The sequence below is a fragment of the Sesamum indicum genome, linkage group LG6 (genome assembly GCF_026168435.1).
Source record: "Sesamum indicum cultivar Baizhima isolate 11 linkage group LG6, ASM2616843v1, whole genome shotgun sequence".
Taxonomy (NCBI): domain Eukaryota; kingdom Viridiplantae; phylum Streptophyta; class Magnoliopsida; order Lamiales; family Pedaliaceae; genus Sesamum; species Sesamum indicum.
In genome coordinates, this window is record NC_142662.1 from 8,199,528 (window position 1) to 8,218,853 (window position 19,326).

Below are 19,326 nucleotides of genomic sequence, written 5' to 3' on the forward strand. Positions count from 1 at the left end.
ATTAACTAAATATGGATTCCCCCATAATTATAGTATAATTTTCTTTTATCCAAAATTACTTGTATTAGATCAATCATCCTATTATACCCACACACTCAATTACCAGCACCACAAATGTAGACAAAAACCAAAAATAGGTAATTCAAATTTACAAACCTATACATTATCAATTCATTCTATACATTATCAAAAAACTCTTGCTGATTCAATAGAATTAAATCAATCACATCGCAAATATATTACATTTCATTGATGATCACTGTACACCAATCAATTACACGACAAATATATTGCACTTCAGTTGCTATATAATTGATTCAAATTCGATGATGAATTAGAAATAATCAAGGAATGAAATTAGATTAGCCTAACATTGAGTCTTCTAAGCCAGACGGAATGAAGCACCATATTCAACAAATCAAAAGGTTGAGGCGGTCGATGCATCACAAAATGCTTCTTCACTTCCATCACCTCTTTCTGCTTTTCCATATACTCTTCCCTCCCTACTCCCTCCAGTATCTTCTTCATTTCCGCTATTCTCCTCACCGGAATATGCACCGAAAACCTCCTCCAATCAAGAACCTCACTGAATGGCAGCACGTACCCTTCCGATATGATCACCGGCACGCATCCCGCATGCATCGACTCGATCAATCTCGGACTTGCTACCTCGTACCCGCTGGGGCACAGACAGAACTTGGAACGCGACATCAGTTCAAAATAATTTAGGTTTTTGGGAAGGTATTCGTGGACTTGAACGTCCTTGTCTTTGTCTTTCCAGTACTTGAAAAGTCTTCTTCTCACGTGGCCGTGAGGTCCGCCGGCGAAGAAGGCAAGAATTGTGCGATATTTATTGATATTGTGGAGTAGTGATTGATTGAGGTCGGGTGGACCGAGGGCTTGAGGAGGGACGTTGATTTCCGGCAATGAGACGTCTCTTATGGGTCGAAAACCTTCGGAAGAGTTGGCATTGCACAGCACTCTGATGAGGTTTTTGAAAAGATGAGGGTCGGCGGTGGAAACGTCTGGTGCCCAATCATGGCATCCAACAAAAAAGTGATCAGCTCCGGCGCTGCGGTTCCAATAAGGGTACTTAGTAGAGAGAAGGCGGACATAATCGGTGACGACGGTCTGCAGGGGATTGCGGTCGTAGGTGAGGCGTGGTGTGTATAGATAGCGGATGATGTTGGTGACGGAAAGGGGGAGGAAGAAGGCGTTGGCCTCATCAGGGTTGGAAGCGACGAAAGGGTTAAGATGGTTGCTAAGTTCGTCCATCATGTGGCCTTCAATAGAGTAAATGTCTTTGAGTGGAGCCCTGTGGAATAATGGGGGCTCGCCTTCTTTGTACACCCACACCTTCAACCTCTTCTCCATTTCTATGTAGCTCCTGCACCATGCATGCACGCACTTTGATTAATGAATTAAAAATGGGGAATGAATGATGTATATGCAATGCGGAAGTGAAGACGTAAGTGGAGCTTAACTGATAAAATGCATAAGGGTTTCTGTAAATGGAGGAGGAGAGTGTTGGGATAAAAGTAGGAGTCTGATTCTTGTCATGATTAGGCAGAGGCGGAGGCGTGTCGTAAGTGCGGTGGGTACGTGCCGCTTCAATGATGGCAGCTCGAGCTCTAGCCAACCCTTGTTCCAATCTCTCAATATTAATCTCATGATCATCCTTCTTCTTCTTCATCACAACAATTAAACAACAATAATTATATATATAGATAGATATATTGAATCCATATCCAATATCTCTCTTTCTCTCTCTCACACACACACATATACTATATGATTATAATGTTACCTGTTTGTTGGGTGAAATTAAGGGTGGGAAACGCAAGTGTGTGGTGCAGAGGCAAGAGAAGAAGAGAATGAGGAAAAGACAACAAGAGTATAACAATGGACGTCCACTACTACTATTGCTTAAACTCATCACCCTATCCATTAATGATCTCTATCAATAATATATATATATATATATTCTTCTTCTTCAAAATGTGTGTCTATATATCTAATGAATTGAGAGAGAGAGAGAGAGAGAGAGAGAGAGAGAGAGAGAGAGAGAGAGGTAGCACGCAAATTTAACAAGAATTAAAACAGTACAAGTGGAGTGGAGGGGGACTTGTATAAATTTGTAATGGATCCTAATTCCCAAATATGATGAAGAGAGTTATATATAGATGATGATACAGTATGTTGGAGTGGACTGAATAAGTAGTAATACGTAGTTGTAGCAATAATACAGACACACAGAGAGGGAAGGGTAGTGATAAGAGTAGTGGAAATGGTAGTGATAGTAGAGAGAGTTGTTATAATAGTCAGAAATACGTTAGACTATGAAGGGACTCTTTCCGCTCACATCGCCTTCACTTTTGACTATCTATTCACCCTACTTCCCTTTCACACACGCATATATGTGTATATATGCCAATGCCCCTAATTAATTAGTTAATTGCCTCACTAATTTATAATTGTTTGAATCTAACATTAACTAATATTAAGTTATTAGAGAGGGTTTAATTTGTTTGATCATATGAGAGAGAGAGAGAGAGAGAGAGAGAGAGGAGTTGGGGTAGTCTTCAATTAGTATTGACCCACTCTTTGCTAATTATGAATTGGTATGAAGTCGGAGGTTGTTTCGCTATTTGTTGTTACCGCCTCCCACTTAAATATTTCTTTATTTAATAATTAAATCACTACCTACCCACTTCTCCTATATATTTATCAACTTTATTTTACCCCTTAATTTTATTATCTCATATATGAAGGTACCTACCCAGCTATATATATATATATATATAATTTATTGAAAGAACAAGAAATATATATATATAAATGTAAAAGTAGTAGTAGATGATGGATGTGGGCATACTCACCAAGTGGCAACTCATGAGGAGATACACGTCACTATGTGACCGGTATTACGGTTTGGTGACTTCTAATTCATTCAATATTCCAGCATTGGATTAAGCAGCTAGCGGATCATCCATGTTTGTACATTAATACAATTCATTCAAGAATCCGACAAAGGTTGTAATATATATATATAGTTTTTCGATCTGGAATTGAATTATATTATATAGAAGAAGAGGAGGAGGAGGAAGAAGAAGAAGAAGAGAATCATCATCTAATTAACCATATATATACATATATCAATTATGGGATTCGTATTGGGGTGGATTGTGGGTTTCGCATTAGGCTTTGGATTGATCGTGGGCTTTGCTCGCTTCCAGACTACAAGATCCAAAAGGCGCTGTGATTTGGTATATATACATACACTGTTGTTTCCCATTATTATTATTATCATCATCAATATATATAATAATGTTAGGTTTTGGGTGCAGGCAGAAGCAATAGCAGGTTTAGCCAGGATGAGTGTCCAAGATTCCAGGAAACTCCTTCCCGATCCATATTACCCTTCTTGGGTTGTCTTTTCACACAGACAGAAGTTGAGTTGCATTCTATTTCTCTTCATCTACTTAATAATAATGAATTATTAATATGGCTTCCATTTTCTCTCCTCTTTATTATTGTTTTGCAGTTAAATTGGATGAATCAACTTCTTGACAAAATATGGCCTTATGTGGACGAGGTTCATTCATTTTTCTCATCATCTCATTTTGGGTTTTACTCTATAATATTTTGTCATGTTAATATTATAGATGTTGTACACACACAAACACCTACATATATATATATATGTATGTATAGGCAGCTTCGGAGATAATAAGGAACTCGGTGGAGCCAATTCTTGAACAATATAGACCAGCAATTTTGGCTTCTCTGAAATTTTCTAAATTGACTCTAGGGACGGTGGCACCGCAGTTCACAGGTAATATGAATTAGATGAAGTAGGTAATTAATTGTTGTTTTGATGGTTAATGAATTGATATATATGCATGCAGGAATTACGGTACTTGAAAGTAGTCAACCAAAAGAGCTAGTTATGGAAATGGAGTTGCAGTGGGATGGAAATCCTAACATCGTACTTGATATTAAGACTAGAGTTGGTGTGGCACTACCCATCCAGGTATCTAATTTCTTCTTACATATATACAAGAATAGATTGAGTGACTGACTGATAGATTGTGTTTTGCATAATTGTATATGTATTGTAGGTCAAAAATATTGGATTTACTGGGGTTTTCAGGTTGATATTCAAACCATTAGTTGATGAGATTCCATGCTTTGGAGCAGTTTGTTATTCCTTGAGAGAAAAGGCATCACTCCACTCCTCCATCTCCTACAATCTTAATTAATTGTCATATAATGAACAAGCTGGTTTCACTTGATTACTACTAATTGATGCCATTTCTATTTACACGCAGAGGAATCTTGACTTTACGCTCAAAGTGATTGGTGGAGACATATCAGCGGTTCCTGGAGTATCTACTGCCCTTGAGGTTTATTTCACAAATACTTAATCTACTACGTATCGATTTCATATTTATATATGCATGCTTTTAATCTGCATAATTTCTCTCTGTCCCTCTCTCTCTTCTTGTTGTTATGTATATGTAGGATACGATACGAGATGCTATTGAAGATTCTATAACGTGGCCAGTTCGTAAAATTGTGCCCATAATACCAGGAGATTATAGGTCATCTATCTATCTACCAATTACTTGATTGGATTTATAATGTTCCAATGACTTAATTGAATTTGTGTTGTTACAGTTACCTAGAGGTAAAGGCAGTTGGAGTTCTGGAGGTGAAGCTGATTGAAGCTAAGGAATTAACAAACAAAGATGTAATTGGCAAGTCGGATCCCTTTGCTCAGATATTTGTCCGCCCTCTGCGTGCCAAAACCAAAACCAGCAAAGTCATTGTAAGAATGTAGCTCTACCTACCTAATTAATTGCCCTGCCCATCTCAATACAATTCCATCTTGTAATACATACATATTCATAGGACAATGACATAAATCCAATCTGGAATGAGCACTTTGCGTTTGAAGTTGAGGATGAATTGACTCAACACTTAACAGTGAGGATTTACGACGATGAAGGAATTCAAGCTGCTGAGTTAATTGGTTGTGCTCAAATACCACTCTGTGAGCTTGAGCCCGGTAAGATTAAGGACGTGTGGTTGAAACTGGTGAAGGATCTGCATGTCCAAAGAGATAGGAAAAATCGCGGCCAAGTCAGTCACAATCACCTCATCATCATCTTTTCTTCTTTCTTATATATATAATTGCATGGTTCAATTACATATATACGTGTAGGTGCATTTGGAGCTGTTGTATTGTCCTCTCAGCACTGACAGTATATTTTCGAGTACTTTTGATCCAGACTTCAGATTAACTTCCCTGGAGAAGGCCCTGAAACAAGTAACTGAGGACGTAGGAGATTCCAGCTCTACTCCTCCTCCTCCTCCTCCTTCTTATACCAAAAAGGACATTATATTCAGAGGAGTTCTTTCCGTGACAATAATGTCCGCAGAAAACTTGCCAGCAACAGATTTAATGGGAAAATCTGATCCTTTTGTGGTCCTAACAATGAGAAAGTCGGAACAGAAGTGCAAGACCAGGGTACGTGAGGCCACAGATAGACAGACGTTCATTCACTCCTTCAATCATCGATCTAACAATGTTTTTCATTTGATCATCAGGTCTTAAATGACACCTTGAATCCTGTCTGGAATCAGACATTCGATTTCGTAGTGGAGGATGGGTTGCATGAGTTACTAATCATGGAAGTTTACGATCACGACACATTTGGCAAGGTAATTGAGGATTAATGTTGTGTCATGTATGTGTGTGTTATATGGTTAATTTGTTGATGTGCAGGACAAAATGGGAAGATGCTTGTTGACGCTGACGAGGTGTATATTAGAAGGAGAATTTACAGAGAGTTTACATATCGAGGGGACTAAATCAGGAAAGCTGAATATGCATCTCAAGTGGACCTCACAAACCATCATCAAGGAATAATCACTCACAACAAACTTAATTAATATTGTGTTACTACCTACATCTCTCTCTCTCTCTCTATCTTATATATTTAATTTGATTAAATTGTCTCATCTGCACTTTGTACAATATTTAATTAGTGAGGAGTTGTTCTTCTTAATTTATTGTCTGTCAAATAAACTAAGTTACTACTAACCAATCATAATTTTACACCTAACCATATCTTTTTAAATATATATATATATATTTCTCGTACCCAACAAATTAAAGTTTGAAGTGTTGATGATCTTATACCGACATCTAAATATATACTCACAAATGCACAATAAGTCTTTTCCTTTATATACAAAAGATGAATGCCAAAATGGAACAAAGGGGGTTGTTGTGTTGAGGAGGTGCTCCCAATTAAATGGATTTTGGGGTGAACTGAGTTATTGTCCAATCATTGCAGTTACACATAATGCCGGAACATGGTACATTCTTGCCAGTCGGTCAGTGTTACTTTCAGATCCTTAGCTGTAAATTATCACACCAATACAATATACATATATATATATAGACAGAGAGAGAGAATAAAATTAAGTTGGAAGCAAAGGGCGTGGACAAAACAAAAGGGACATCCACATTACTGTCATTACAGGCTGAGGTTGTAGTAAGTAATTTAAAGGTGAAACTGAAACGCTAAAAATCTTCTTGTGAGTCACTGCAGTCTCAAGTCTTTTTCCATTTTTAGGGGTTTCTGCATTTATAGTCAATCAAATTTGAATACATAATCCCCCATTATTTTTGTAATCATTTCCCTCTTACTCCAACTTCTGCCCCTTGTAAAATTTTCTTGCTACCTTTCGCCGTCCACCTACAGCTTCTTCTTCTTCTTTATGTCCACCAACCTAACAAACTGCACCCTCTTGATTGTTCCTTCTTATTAGTTCTTTCTGTCGGTTACGTTGTAAAAATCTTGACTTTTTGGTGAAACAAGATCTGTAACTTGAGAAACCTCAGATCTTCTCTGTTTTTATTGGTCAAAGATCAATTTTTGGCATCTGGGTTGTTCTTCAATCTCTGATGGGGTGGAGGTACAAGGCCGGTTTGCTTTTAATTGCTGCTGTCGTCATTATTTGGGTTACCTCGGCAGAGGTTACTCAGGTCAGCTTTCTTTTCCTTTCCCTCTCCCTCTCCCTCTGTTTTTTCTCTATTGGTAAAGTTACTTCCCCTTTTCCAGTATAGATTCAGCAGTTTTTAACTTCTTTCTGTTGATTGTTTCGATTTTTTTTTTTATCTCGGTAGACATTCAAATCAGCAACTCAGTGTATGTATGCATTGATATCTTGAGAAATGATTTGCAAGGGACAATTTTCAATTTTAATATGCTTGAATTCATTGGATGTACTTTGCTCGGTTAATTTTCACACTTTGATTTTCTCTCCTGCCATCAATTCCTCTCTTTGGAAGATGAAGGTGTATGGATTTCTGCTACTTGTTCTGGATACAAACTCATAATCTAGGATACCAACAAGAAACAAAAGTATGCACACATGTAACTTTAGATTCTTTGTTCTTTTCTTTTCAAGTAGATATGCTTCTGCAGGGTAGTATTGTAGGAATTCCATGAAGCCTTGACACTTGGCATCATAGGTGTATGGTACTATGCTGTAGGAATCTTATGAAGCCTTAGCACTTGGCTTCATAAGGTATTATCTCGTGATCTGCAAGTCTGTCTGCCTGCCTTAGAAAACAAATTATAAGTTTTGCCCAATTGGTTAAGAATACACCAATTACCATTGCTGGGTTGGCCAGTTGGGTGATATATGACCTGCTTTATGGACATTCGGCTATTGAGGGTGCACATTTACAATGGAAATAAGCTATAATCACGGATGAGATTCTGATTGGCCCTTTCTTGACTGCTATGGCCTATGTGTGCAGGCATCCTTCTTGTTCAAAACCCTTTCAGACCCAAATCCACATGCATGTTTGGTTCAAATGTAAATTGCTATGCTTGGATATCTTTTGGGAAAAAGGAAATCATGCTTCACTAATCTTACTTTGTCTAGGAAGCTCAGTATGTCAAGTTTTTGTGATTTCTTTATTAAGGAGGGATTCGTTTTTCTATATAGGGAGATTCTGCTACAAAACAAACTGATATCTTTTTACTGCATATGTCATTTTTGGTCATCTCTTTCCAATTGTTAGGAGGAGTTTGACCTTAATAAATATTAAAGATAGAGCATATGCATCCGCTTAGGTTTTAATGTGGTTCTTGAAACAGGATATTTTCACAGACTATAAGCAACCATTTGCAGTGACATATCTCGGAGCTTCTTTGATGGTGATTTATCTCCCGATAGCATTTATAAAAGATTGGATATGTAATATCCTGAAGAGACGTTCGCGCAAGAGCAATCAAGTTATAGCTGATGATGCATGTCCTGGACTTGGCTCTCCTTTAAAGTACATTGGGGGACGAAAAGTATTCGAAATTGAAATTCAGGGATCCCTGAACAGAAAAGACAGTGAAGATGACTTTTCAGAACATGAAGAGGGAAAGCCTTTAGTTTCTAAACAAGGAGATGATGCTAGGCATACCAGACCTGAAAAAGCAATCACAACCAAAGAAATTGCGACCTATGGATTTTACATTGCCCCTCTTTGGTTTATCACGGAGGTACTTGCATACTTCCTAATATGATGTGCATAATGCTTTGTGGAAATCAGACTGCTGATTTTGTGCATTCCTATTCATACATGTGCCTTTTACCCTTGTTTTGCAGTATTTATCAAACGCTGCTCTTGCACGTACAAGTGTTGCAAGTACTACAGTCTTATCTTCGACCTCAGGATTGTTTACTCTCTTTATTGGTGCATTTTTGGGCCAAGATTCCTTAAATGTCGCAAAGGTTGTTGCTGTGTTTGTGAGCATGGCTGGTGTTGCCATGACAACCCTGGGAAAAACTTGGGCCGCTGATGAGTCACAATTAAACACCTCTTCGTGAGTATTTCCTCCTATTTTATGGAAACTAAATACAAGTGCCCTGATAAAGTATGCATGAAAGCAAAGAGTTTGCTGTTTAATCGAATATTTGAAATCTCATGTTTATTCCTCAGTTTTGCATTTGTAATTGTATATTTCAGGGAATTGACTGATGGTTCAACTTTTTGTTTCTTCTGTTAACAAAGTAGCAAACGCTCTCTTGTTGGGGATCTTTTTGGACTTCTATCAGCTATGACATATGGCTTATTTACAGGTGAGGGGCTCTCTCACTCGATACTTGAGATAAATTTATGACCATTTTATCGAATGCCCGTTCTTATGTAAATGCTGCAGTGCTTCTCAAGAAGTTTTCGGGTGAAGAAGGAGAGAGGGTTGATGTGCAGAAGTTGTTTGGTTATATTGGACTATTTACACTTGTGGCACTTTGGTGGCTTGGTAAGCGGTTTAGAGTCTTATTTGTTCTCTTTCGTATTCATTTTATTCCTGCATATCCATTAGATAATTGACTTGCTAAATTTTTTATTTTTATTTTTCCATTTCAGTATGGCCATTAACAGCTTTGGGTATAGAACCAAAGTTTACAGTTCCTCATTCTGCTAAGGTGGATGAAGTTGTTATTGCCAACGGATTAGTTGGAAGTGTTCTCTCTGACTATTTTTGGTATGTGAAAACTAGTTTATTCCAGTTTGAACCATAGCCGTGGCAAGACAGTTGCATGTTCTTATGATTTGGTATGTTGTGTATAGGGCATTATGTGTTGTGTGGACGACACCACTGGTGGCCACGTTGGGCATGTCCCTCACCATTCCGCTTGCGATGGTGGCTGATATGTTGATTCATGGCCGCCATTACTCTGCCATCTATATACTTGGCTCAGTTCAGGTAAATTTGTGATGAATTAGCGTTGTTACTTTGTATATAGCATTGGTTGATTTGTGTTGGAAATTACATTGCAGGTTTTTGCAGGATTTGTTATAGCCAACCTTTCAGATTGGTTGTCGAGAAGTTTGGGTTTATAGCAGGGGGAATAAAATGGGAGTAATAGGTTTGAGGTTGTTGATTGGGTATACTGAGATGGAGCAAGGGGGAGTGTGTGTGTGTGTGTGTGTGTTTTGATTCATTCTTGAATTTGGAGTTGGTTGTGTGTTGTTGTCTAAGTCACGCAGCAATGCCCAACTTGTTCTTTTTCTTTTTCGTTTATATGTACGCTTTCAACTCAAAAGTGTAAAAAATAGCTAACTTTTTACCCTGTGAAATTGATTCTTGTTTCTATTATCCCCTATCAAATTCTCTCTCTCTACACTTTTTAATCAAAGAAAACATAAACAAGAGTATGTAAAACATAATTCATGCACAATCAAATTTTAATTTAATCAAATTATCTTACATGTATAATTTATAGAAATAAATAAATAGCAATATATAATTCATTTAATAAAATATAACCTAATTTAATTGAGAATTTTGGATGAATTGAAATAGAAATGATTGTAAGTAGAAGCAAAACATAAACAAATAAATACAAGTAGCAGCAAACACAAAACCTTGTCCTATGTTTGGATTTATGTTTTAGTTGTTTTGTTTTGTGTTTTGGAAATAGAGAGAGAAAAATAGAGATAAATGAGTGTGTGTTGAAAATAGAGATGATCATTATGTTTGAATTAATGTTTTGGGTGTTTTTGTTTTGGTGTTTTGGAGATAGACAGAGAAAAATAGAGATAAGTTAGTATGTCTTTTGAGATAGATCATATGTTTGGATTTGTGTTTTGATATAATATAAAATATTGTAAAATAAGTTGTGTAGGTTTGATGTTTGGATTTGGGAGACAGAAGGTACTGTTCATTGTCAAATTATGTCTTTTAATATATATATTTAGTAATATATATGTGTATGTATATAGTATTTTATTTGTTAGTGAAATATAATATATATATTTATGTTAAGTAATTTTTTTTTTGACTGAGGCATTTATTTTTATTTTTTAAATAATAAGTATAATTTTAATGAATAATTAAACACATTGTAGTATTGTCTTCAAAATGATTTTGTTAGACTTTATATTTGAAATGAAAAAACATAATATATAAAATTTAAATAAAAATTTAGAATTAAGTATGTATTATTGGTATATTGTCCTCAAATTTGAAATTTCTCAAATATTTCAGTTAAATAGGAAAATTATGAGTACAAAAGATTTAAATAGTTTAAGTTGAAAAAAATTGTAATCAAGCGTTAAATGCACTATATAACAAATTGAAAATACATTCATTAGAATTTTATATGTGAACAGATAAATTTTAATACATACTTGAAGTAATAAAAATATGAATTAGGTATACAGTACTGATATATTGTCAGTAGTGTACGTACCTACTAAAGTAATTTCGTTAGGTAGAAAAGTTTTACATATTTTAACTAAGTAGCTTTGATATTTAAATATCTTTGATATCAATGATTTCATAAGTTAATAATTATTTTTTTAGTAGTAATTATTAATTACATTTCACAAATATTATATATTAAATAATATATAATACATATAATACAAATAATTTAAAAAAATAATTAAATCTTTGTTGCTTTGGTGTTGAATAGATTTGTTTATATTAAATCGGTGAGTTGAAAATAATTTCATGGGCGTTTATATTCGTGGTGAAAAATATTTACTTGATAAATCGAACAATAAACACTTTGCATTACGTATGCAGTAATGATATATTGCCCAAATTTTCTGAAAATTTTACATATATTGTTGGTCATGCAAAGAACGATGTTTTGAATTAAAAATAGTTAAATAGTTTAGTTCAAAACAGAATAGAGGAAATATTTTTACTTGTACCATATAAAGCTGTCAATTTCTAAAAGAATTGTTCAAATCTTAAAACACATCGGCACGACATATGAGAAAGAAATGCATTTGACAGTGACAAAATGCTCTAGTAGTTGTTCCATTTTTACTAATGAAATCAACATTTGACGTAGAATTTTCATATTCGGCCATTGTATTTCTAAGGACCGTCACGCCGCCGTGGTGGGAGTCCCGGTGGTCAGCGTGAGCGCGCTGTGCTATCTCTCTCACTGTACGACTGGGCACCCCGATCAGACTGCATGCCAAACCGATGAATGTAATCAGTCCACGATTCAATCTCCCCCACTTCTGAGCCCATGTCAAGAGTGCGTCGTGCGGCTATTTGGGTACTGCATGGCAGCGGTGGGGCAACATCGCCACGAGCTACATGTTCCACTGCATCCTTACTGGCAATGTGTGTATGCGTCTGCGTCGATGGGGCAGTAGAATTCGATATGACAATTGGTGCATGCTCACCTCCTCTCACCGAAATACGCACGGTGTTACTACTCTCGTTGTTCGGTACATCGCCGTGGGCCTCAGCAGGAACATCTGGCAATATCAGCGGGACCCAAACCTCTAGCATGCTGGGATAATGTGGCTCTGGATACTGATAGTATCATCGAGCCAATGGAAAATGCTGCAAAAGGCTCAAATGAAAGATTTTAGTGCGTTGCAAAATAATGTATGTAATTTGAAATGACAATTGTTAAATGGATCTCATTATATTTGAAATAACATGGCGTACCCATGACGCGCGTGGTCGTAGCTCGGAGGGAAACACCATAACAAATGTTTTAATATCATAAAAAACTCCTAGTATCTAAGTGATGCCGTTAAACTGGCGAAATCGATTTTTAAACTCGTAGAACTTATCACGGACTTGCTCTCGTGTGTAGGGATATCGAAAAATGTCTTCGTAATGCACGTGCCCAGTGACCCATTTGTTCCTCTGCACGTGCATCGTCTCTCATGGGCGTTCTGGTGTTGTCGTCTAGTATCATCCACATGAAGCGCTGCTCAACATTTAAAGTCCAGTGATCCTCCTGTGGAAATCCAGTACTCTCTAGATATCTACGCCATGTCTGCACAGAATAATGGTCAGAAAATAGTAATGTGCAACGTCGTATCACCTGCTATTCCTTGCTAATGTATGAAATGTCATTTTGCTTGGATCAATGCATCACCAATTTTATTCAATGTCAACGAAAAACTACACGTCATCCTACTCTAAAGCTTCCTACTAAATGATCCTATAACGTTCGAAGTTGAGACAGAGTGAAAATCAACAAAAGGTTTTAATAATTTAGATATGAATCAACATTTGTTCCATCATTCATTCCTAATTTAGATGGTGGGCTGCCCACATTTGTCTCGCTATGTTATCTCGGAGGGCGCGTTGAGCTTCTAACTCAGAAGTGGTTGGATGTTCCCTATGGTAAAATGAATCCATGTCAGGAGGAGTGTCTTCATCCGGTTCGTTGAATATGATGTCATCATTGCTGTATCTTCGGATGAAGTTATGAAGTGTGCAACATGCAATTACTATATCGACCTGGTGGTTTTGAAGGTAGCTCGATATCCCCACTGTAATATTGAAAAATATTTCTTCAGTATACCAAAACATCGTCCAATTATATTTTGTAACCTTGAATATGCATGGTTAAACATGTCGTGCAGGGTCTGATAGCGACGACCTTGTCCCTTCCACTCAGGTAGGTGATACCTTGTCCCTCGATAAGGAGCCAGAAAACATTGGTAGTTTGCGAAACCCGCATCGACCAAATAATACTTACCTGCGTTGTAAGAAGACATTGTTATAAGGAGAACCGCTAGTACCACCTACTTTCCTTTTAAGCAAGATGTTCGATGCAATATAGCAAATATATTTGATCGTCTCATCGATCGGCGGAAATGAACATTTTTGATCTTGTGATACTGCATGGTCCAGGACTCGGGCATCGACTGCACTTCCTTCCCACCCCGCATAGACATAGGTGAAATTCATATCGAAGTCACATATTGCTAGTACATTCTGTGCAAGGTGACCTTTACGCGGCCGATATCGGTTTTGGTCAACTCGAGGGACCCAAGCAGGTACCAACGTCCCATCCATCGCTCCAACACAATCCTTCATCGAACGCGCAATGCACGGTGTAATTGCATACATGAATTAGTATGTGAAAGACTAGCTTCCATTAATTACGCTATGAACAATGATGTGAAAACTGCTGATATGTACCTTGAAGTATGGGTAGAAATCGCGGTTATTTGCCACTCTCGGATGTGTATTTGTAAACTCCGGAAGAGTTATTAGCTCTGGCGTCATTGCGCACAAGGCAGAGAGCACACGATGGAATCTACGATGAATAGTCTCCAGTGAGTGTTGAAATCGCTCCATATTGTCGTGGTGTCTTTTATGCATGCCGACCGTCTGCATGAAGAGTGCAACCTGCTCGATTGAGGTAACCCTGGACGTCTAACCATGCGGAAGTAACCCTCTAGAAGTTAATGCATCAACCAAAGCATAGAAGCATGGCTTGGTCATGGGAATGCTGTCAAAAAAACGTCCTTGGTGTAGGGTTGTCATTATCTCAGCAACCCACTCTGCTCCCTGTAGTGCTAACATGTTATGTGACACGTTTTTCCTAAATAATTTTGGGCATATTAAGTTCTAAATGAGTAAAATTCCTCTGGAACATCATATTCGTTACTTCCTGGTGTCCCTGGGCTATCGACTGCGGCGTTCGACTCCAAACCTCCATCAACATCCAAGCTGGCTATATATCCAGTCGTTGTTGTATTGCTAAATAGAAATATGCAAAAGTAGTGGGTAAGTTACATATAGTAGACGTTCGACGGCTAAGGACACGAAAATAATTAAGATTTTAGGAACTTGGTATGATTGCAATCTAAGTAAATCATACTGGTATAAATATGCATAAATAACGAGTTTTTGACAATATGTTAACCACCGGGCATTACATTCACTTGCCCAACGAATACAACCAGCGGAGTTTATTTTCGTCAACTCATCTACGCACCTCTCAATCGATTCAGTAGCTTTGGGCCCAATGCGGTCAATCTTCCCTTGCAGTGATTCATTCAACCTATCCATTGTCTCACACTTTTTAGCGTGCAACTCACTAGTAGCACGTCTGGACCGACGACCGCTTCCAGACGGACCAGCGGACGCATGCGCTGATCCCGGTGAAGAAAAAAATTCTTCCCCGGACGTCATGGGCTGTGATTGAGAGAATGTTGTATATTCGCACACATCTCGTGATCGACGGCTGCCTGAGTGAATGCCATCCATTTCTTCATCATCTATGTTGTTGCTGTTATGGATTGTTCAGCGTTGTTGAGATGACGAACGAGCAACCCCACCAGAAGCAGTGTTCCGTGAGAAAATTTGAGTGCATAGGTCAAATCGTTAAAGACCATGCTGAACAACTTTTTTATAGTCTGGATTTTCCTACAATCATTCACCGACTGGCAGGACATATTATTAGTTTGTAAAAGAGTACGTTCGTCGCATTTAAGAGAGCCTTCATGCAAAACTAGATGGTTAAGTGAAGGCAGAATGAGAGCACAATATTTATATTACCCGATACAGCTCCTCCAAACGTCCTGCCTCGTCTGTAATGGTATTCCTTTCTGGGTCCCACCCCCACCTGATACCCCTGCTCAGAATGTCGTTCAACAGACGCCAAGTACGACGCAGTCTGTTAACTTCGTCTTTTAACTGTACCGGCGTAAAACAATAACCTTGGCCCGTAATTGAGTTCATTATGTCGGTTATACGAGCCCACACCGAAGGTGGAAATGTGGAGGATTGGAGTCGGTGTGTAATGAACTCCTCGAACATTAATTCAGTGAACACGCGTTCCATTTCTGAGTTCCATACAACTTTATCATTCCGAGATGACTGGGAGGAACCAGTGTCATTTGGGTATTGCATCTTTGTGGGTTTGTTTATATATCACAATATCGTAAAAAATAAGCAACGATAATTTATATATCCACAATGAATTTATGATTTACAATTTCACAATCTTTTAGATTCTATATTTGGATTTCTCACATTATATCACTATATCAATTAATTACTACATACGTGATTATTTGTATTTCTGTAATGGGTAGTTTTTAATTTATGCCTTTTAGTAAATCCCTAAGAAGAATGGCACATTATGATATACTATTAAACATGAAAACCAACTAATGTATTACTGCTCCGACATTACTAATTGCTAATGTCTTTATGTAAAGATGCTGCAAAAACATAATACTGGTAATTAAAAATAGAAACGACAACATCTAACCACATTAAAAAATAGCAAAATTTATTTTTGTAATATGATCGAATTCCGCACGGATTTTTTGTAATATACAAATTTTTGTAATATGATCCAATTGGGCATCGATTTTTTCATACATATAATTAATGAGTTAGAAATCATTTCAGTTAATGGTTATTTAATTTATGGACCAAATTAATTTTTACTGATGCTTTCTTTTTTATATAGTTGTTGACTTAAAAGCTTGAACAACACTAATATGTTAAATAATTTAAACAATGCTACGGTTTAAATAATATTTAAAAAAAATAAATATTTATATCACATTAAATATAAAGAAATAATTGATTATATATTAATTGTATCATATTAAATATAAAGTAATAGATATTCTCGAAATATATTTAACTAAAACGTAATATGTAAATGGTACTTTTAATTTTTTTTCCCATACTTATGCTTAAATTACTGAATTATATTTTATTTCTTTTGTAAAGGTCATATTTATTTTCTGTTTATTAGATTTATTTATATCTAAATAAAGTTTAGTTAAAAGATAAGAATGATTTTTATGATATGTCCGTGCATATTAATTTTTTGATACAAATACGTTACAACTAATGAATTATATTTTGATTATATTAATTGTATCATATTTAAGAACAAACAGAAAATAAATATTTATAGCATATTAAATATAAAGAAATAATTTTGCATAAAATTTATATATATTTATATGACTTAAATTGAACATATTATATCTTAAGAAAAAGTTAATGGACAGATTGTATCAATTATAAAATTTAATTTTTTTTACTAGTCGCATATTAATAAAATTAACTAAGTGAATTAAAATTTAAATTAAAAATCATAGATTTATTGATATATATCCTTATAATAGTGATAAACATGCTTAAAGCTCGTTCGAATTCCATTAATTTAAACTTTCAAAGTCCATAAAAGATTCAAATCCAACTTAAAATATGATTTTAGCTCCATTCAATTCATTTACGATCCGTCAAATATAAAGAAAAACAGACAACACCACTAAAAAAAGAAAATAACACAAATTAAGGGGTGCAAGACAAATAAATTTAAAGAAAAACTTCAATCCTTCTCCAAAAGCAGAATCACTATCTTCCCTACTTGAAAAGAATTTGCATTTTCTTCATACAAATTAATTCTTTCACACTCTTCACTGCCTAAAAGAGTTGTAATCATTCACAATCCAAACATGCACATCAAAAGAATTATACGCAGTCCGGAATTATACTTAGCAAATAAACAAATGTCAGCTTCTGTTATTACAACTATATATATAGCATATATAGCCCAGATGGACAGGGAAAAAGAATATACGCTAGTTTCGATTGTCTGAAAACATGTTTCGTTTATTTAGTAACCAACTGTTACATCTCATAGACCAACCTAAACTAGCAACATAAAGAAGGAAAAGGGAAACAAAGCTGTCTTGAAGCACAAATCATATGAATGTAGCTCACAGAAAAAAGGAATAATTAGCAACTTAGCATGGTAATTCACTACAAGGGTCATCCCTAGTAAAAGACACATTATATCACTTCAATTCATGTAGATAAACTAACCCCAAAGATAAAAGATAAGGATGGTCTAGACAAGATTGAATTAAAAAACACAACTATAAAAGTACATATTACCACATATCTGTCTTTACAAAACCAACTCCAAAATAGATCCTAACAAATAAAGAACCTAATAATCCAATAGATATGCAAGTTTCATGAGACAGCTTTAGCTTAAATAACCACAACACGAACTCCACCTCACGGCTTGGTGAGACATAGCAAACAACATAAAATCAGAATTATTAAAGGGATTAACAAGTACCTTTTTCAATCAATGTACGAATATGATGGTTCACAAGTAGAACACCAACAAAAGTGGAATGCAAGCTACCGTTCCCCGAGTGCAACACTATATTCGGATACGTACTCAAATAACCAATACAAGCATTTGTACTTTGAAGTTTAGATGGAGTAGTTTTTTTAGCGAACGATATGAATGCTATATATATAGACAAAATGAGTAACATATATGTTATAGTCTCAAATATGTACTAAAGTGTCACTGTAGCCATGTGAATTATCCATAGACAACTTGCAAATTGTGGATACTTGCAAATAATATGACTGCAGTCAATGTAGCAAAAAGCAACACTGCCACAACAGTGCATATCAGTCATGCACTACACACTAAAGCTTAAAAGTAAAATAATGAACTGCCACAAAGGTCCAATTTCAGTAAATATAATGCAAAACCTGTCAGTGAAATGTTAAATCCAAAATGGTAGTAGCAGAAAATTGCAGCGTATAGTCATAATTGATATACACTTCAACACTTATTGCAATAAATACTGATTACAGTGCAGCAAAACAGCAGCAAAACAGGTCTGTATAGTGCACCGACACTATATACTACAACTTGCCAAAATCAATTTCTTAAAATATGTAAAAAAAAATTTCAATGTACAAATCAGTGGTAATATTTCTCAATAACCGACATATTGTTCAGCAACAAAAATACATTAATACAAGTAGTTCATAATAAAAAAGGAAAATTCTAAATTTAAAGAAAGAATAACAGTGCAGCTGACCGGAGAAAAACATGAACGGCGTATTGATGTTAGGTCTCAGTCTCCAACTCCGTTTCAGCAGTCTCATCTCCGACCCTTTTCGCCATTTCCTCACTTCACATAACAAACCCACCTCCAAAACTCATATACTTGAATCAAAGTAGGAGATCAATTTTAGTCCGTAAACTCGCGCGGTAGAGGCGTTGACTCCGGTGGCGGCGGCATCGCGAACGGCAGATAATTGGGCATTCCAATTGCTGGAAAAATCACACGAAAAATATTAGATCAAACAACAAAAGAGAAAGAAAAAAAACGCGTGAAAAAAACAAGAAAAAGAAGGAAAAATAACATCGGGCAAACCTCTGCCAAGCAGAAAAAAAATGAAAGAAGAAGAAAGAGAATAAGGAAAAGAAACCGACCAAAAAAACAAAAATGAAAGAAGAAAGAGAAAAAAAAAAAGAGAAGAAAAAGAGAAGAAGAAAAGGAAAAAGAGAAGAAAGAAGGAAGAACAAAGAAGAAAAGAAAGAGAGAAAATGCTCTGAGAGAGAAGCAGACAGACATAAAAGAAGAGAGAGAAAAGAAGAATAGAGAAGAAGATGACAAGACCAAAGAAGAGAGAGAAAAGAATTAAAAAAAAATATTCAAAATACAACTTGCAC

The 19,326-nt window shown here is 36.1% G+C and overlaps 3 protein-coding genes and 1 long non-coding RNA gene across 9 annotated transcripts; 2 read left to right on the forward strand and 2 right to left on the reverse strand.

Annotated features, from left to right (window-relative positions):
• Window positions 1-357: 357 nt before the first annotated feature.
• On the reverse strand, window positions 358-1,387 carry LOC105165025 (putative glycosyltransferase At5g20260). Its single transcript, XM_020694607.1, has one exon. It carries the CDS (start codon window positions 1,372-1,374, stop codon window positions 358-360), a length of 1,017 nt encoding a protein of 338 aa, XP_020550266.1. The 5' UTR covers window positions 1,375-1,387.
• Window positions 1,388-3,109: 1,722 nt separating this feature from the next.
• Window positions 3,110-5,935, forward strand: LOC105164562 (synaptotagmin-5). Of its 5 annotated transcripts, none has more exons than XM_011083235.3 (13): window positions 3,110-3,266; window positions 3,348-3,463; window positions 3,544-3,595; window positions 3,715-3,835; window positions 3,909-4,033; window positions 4,122-4,223; window positions 4,332-4,406; window positions 4,525-4,604; window positions 4,681-4,831; window positions 4,915-5,145; window positions 5,228-5,533; window positions 5,614-5,727; window positions 5,792-5,935. In XM_011083235.3, exons 1-13 carry the CDS (start codon window positions 3,162-3,164, stop codon window positions 5,933-5,935), a joined length of 1,722 nt encoding a protein of 573 aa, XP_011081537.1. In that variant the 5' UTR covers window positions 3,110-3,161. The 5 variants fall into 5 exon arrangements, with proteins under 5 accessions (XP_011081537.1, XP_088738122.1, XP_088738121.1 ...); XM_088881996.1 differs by having other exon boundaries at window positions 3,348-3,457; window positions 3,550-3,595; XM_088881995.1 differs by having other exon boundaries at window positions 3,348-3,453; window positions 3,537-3,595.
• Window positions 5,936-6,509: 574 nt separating this feature from the next.
• LOC105164561 (putative transporter C405.03c) lies at window positions 6,510-10,181 on the forward strand. Of its 2 annotated transcripts, none has more exons than XM_011083233.3 (8): window positions 6,510-7,060; window positions 8,184-8,579; window positions 8,686-8,903; window positions 9,092-9,159; window positions 9,240-9,341; window positions 9,449-9,566; window positions 9,653-9,788; window positions 9,863-10,181. In XM_011083233.3, the coding sequence occupies exons 1-8, from the start codon at window positions 6,980-6,982 to the stop codon at window positions 9,923-9,925; spliced, it is 1,182 nt and encodes a 393-aa protein (XP_011081535.1). In that variant the 5' UTR covers window positions 6,510-6,979; the 3' UTR covers window positions 9,926-10,181. The 2 variants fall into 2 exon arrangements, with proteins under 2 accessions (XP_011081535.1, XP_011081536.1); XM_011083234.3 differs by having other exon boundaries at window positions 9,095-9,159.
• Window positions 10,182-12,984: 2,803 nt separating this feature from the next.
• Window positions 12,985-19,326, reverse strand: LOC110012177 (uncharacterized). The gene is made up of 7 exons (XR_002287331.2): window positions 19,028-19,326; window positions 17,923-18,924; window positions 15,363-15,683; window positions 14,800-15,247; window positions 13,998-14,561; window positions 13,453-13,886; window positions 12,985-13,342 (listed from the first exon to the last, which is right to left on the reverse strand). It is a non-coding gene; the product is annotated as an uncharacterized LOC110012177 (long non-coding RNA).